This window comes from Nicotiana tabacum, chromosome 11 (assembly GCF_000715075.1).
Source record: "Nicotiana tabacum cultivar K326 chromosome 11, ASM71507v2, whole genome shotgun sequence".
Taxonomy (NCBI): domain Eukaryota; kingdom Viridiplantae; phylum Streptophyta; class Magnoliopsida; order Solanales; family Solanaceae; genus Nicotiana; species Nicotiana tabacum.
This window is the reverse complement of record NC_134090.1, coordinates 116,606,832-116,609,585: the sequence shown is the minus strand read 5'-3', so window position 1 is coordinate 116,609,585 and position 2,754 is coordinate 116,606,832. Positions and strand designations below refer to the sequence as shown.

Genomic DNA, 2,754 nt, shown 5'->3' with positions numbered 1-2,754 from the left:
AATTTGCAGGATTTTCTTTTTCCGATTTTTTATTTGCAACATAAATGTTAGGAATACAGTTTATAGGAATTATAACTCATGGAAATATGGCTGGAAGTATGATTGACATTCTTATCTACAGCTTTAGGAAAATAAGATTTTCTAGATACTTATTAACGAATAACGATGAAGAGCTCCGGTATAATGGGTGTACAAATATTTTCTGTGTGTTTCTCATATCAGTCATTTATTAAATGGTTTGAATTTGGTTTTGATTTAGTTGTTTAAGAATTTTGATTTGAAAAAGTTTTTCGAAAACAAGTTTAGAAAAAAGTCATGTATTGGAATTACCTTTCGATTTGACTTTTTCCTGAACATCTGTGTTAATTTGGTAACAACCTAGTTTTAAGAGGTTTAGATTTTGATTTCGAAAAAAAAAAAAAGATTTTGGATATGTTTTAAAAAAATGTTCTTGTGCAAAACGACGTTACGAACACATGTTACTTTCTAGTCTTGAAACATTTTTCCGAAAACTTATCAAAACCAGGCACTAAAAAATATTTCAATTCAATTAAGATAACGAGATAAGGTAACATTTTTACCCATCTAAGAAGTTATTTATGGTTTTTTTCCAAATTAAAGTAAGTATATACTCGACATGCAAAATACAAATTTTAAAATTCAATAAGCCACATTAATATTACACCAGAGGAAACAAACAACCTGGAAACTAACACTATAGGAAGAAAATAATAAATCACTCGACTACACGAATATACAATTTCTGAACACCAATTCTTCTTTTTTTTATTTCTTGAAACCAAAAAAGTAAATTTTAAGACAATAATCCACCCAGCTTTTCTAATAGGAAGAAACCCAGTTGCCATTATACCATTCTTGATGAAACCTCAAAACCTCAGGAGGATATGCAACTTCATCCGCAGTTGTAGGGAAGTAGACAACGTACTTTGTCCCAATTTTCCCAGTAATAAACCCTAACCACCAACCATCGTTGTCAAATGCATCAACTATACCGTACAAACGGAAGTTGTTTTCTGGATGTTGAGGGGGCACGGAACGGATTTCGCCGGCAGTGACAATCTCCTCTAATGGCGCAGATTCATCGTCAGTCAACAGAGTCTTGTACTTGACTCTGTAATGATAAGCGCCAACAGAAGAAACAATAGTTGCTGTGTAGTAAGAACCACAATGTAGCCATATTCTTGACTTGCTACTTCAACTTCATCGCCCTTTTCAAATGGTGCTTTTGGTGCCTGCTGTTTCTTGAATGCTACTGCTTTTATTGCATTTGAAAGCATCACCCTTCTTGAATCGCTTTTCTCTAAATTTGTAATTGGTGCCATTCTGATTCTAAGGAGAGATATTGATGTTGGTGAATGAAAATTTTGAGGCGTTGCAACTGAATTTATAGGAAGAGAATTTGGTTTCCGTCGGTGAGTAGGAATTGGAATGTTCTGTTTTCTTTTGGTTTCCTTGAATGACTGGGAATTGGAAATTTCAGTTTCCCTAATTCCTTTTCCGATTGATTTATTTTACTTTCCTAATTTATTAGGACGTTTGGTTCAAAATATTGAGAAAAATAGTTTTTGCAAAAATCAAGACAAATGTTGTTGCTAAATTATTTTTATGTTCCAAATTACTCCAATATTGAAGAATTATTTTTATGTTCCGGCTGCTGTTTGTTGATAATAAATAAGTACACGTGCCGATCTTAGTGGGCGTTTGGAGATAAGAATTGTAAAATCTTGAAAAAAAGTTTTAAAAAAAATCAAGTGAAATAATATTTGAAAATTAGAGCTGTGTTTGGATATGAATATAATTTTGGGTTGCTTTTGAATTTTGTGAGTGATATGAGTGAAAATTTTGAAAAACGACTTCTTGGAGTTTTTAAAATTTTCAAAAAATTTCAAAATTCATTTTCAAATGAAAATTAAAAATTTTATGATCAAACACTAATTTCGAAAAAAGTATAAAAATTCCCATGGCCAAAGGCTCTTAGTACTAGCATATGAAAAAAGTTGTCCGTGTTTTCAGGAGAACAAACTACCTCAAACAAATAAGAAACAACAACATACAGTTCCACAACTAGGGCCAGAGAAGTATAGTACTTACGCAGACTTACCCCTACCTTATAAAGGTAGAGAGACTATTTCCGAAAACTCAGATAAATAATGAGATTAAAAATTAACATAACTTTTCTACTAACAGATTTAAACTAGTATTTAGTAATTTCTTTGTTTTCTTGTAAATTAGACGCTATCAATTATCCAACTACATCATAATTGTGAGAGTTAATTACACTAACACTCCTATAATATGACTCAATTTTAAATATACCATTTCTATTCTAAAATCAAACACTTATATCCCTATATTATGGAATTCTAATACTCGCATCCCCTCTGAGGTACATATTAAAACATAAATACTAAAAGGAAATTATATAATGAAAATTCTACACAAATGAAACTTCATCTATTAAGTAATTAAGAAAATTTTGAAGCAGAAGAATAAATAAACTAAAATAAATATAAAAATTTCCTATAAATAAAATTATAATTAAATAAAATTACAACTAGTGCACATGTTTAGCACTAAGAGTTGGTATAACTTATTAAATGATTTATATTTATTTTTATGAGTTCCTTATTTATACTACTAAAAATCCGGAAAAAAGCGACCACAAAAAGCGACCAAAGTTGGTCGCTTACAGGTCAAAAAGCGACCAAAAAACGTCCAAACAGGTTTGGTCGC

General features: G+C 30.7%; 1 protein-coding gene across 1 annotated transcript; it reads right to left on the bottom strand.

Moving 5' to 3' along the window:
* Positions 1-840: 840 nt before the first annotated feature.
* On the bottom strand, positions 841-1,343 carry LOC142165978 (protein AGENET DOMAIN (AGD)-CONTAINING P1-like). The gene is made up of 2 exons (XM_075224372.1): positions 1,127-1,343; positions 841-1,085 (listed from the first exon to the last, which is right to left on the bottom strand). The coding sequence occupies exons 1-2, from the start codon at positions 1,341-1,343 to the stop codon at positions 841-843; spliced, it is 462 nt and encodes a 153-aa protein (XP_075080473.1).
* Positions 1,344-2,754: the final 1,411 nt, after the last annotated feature.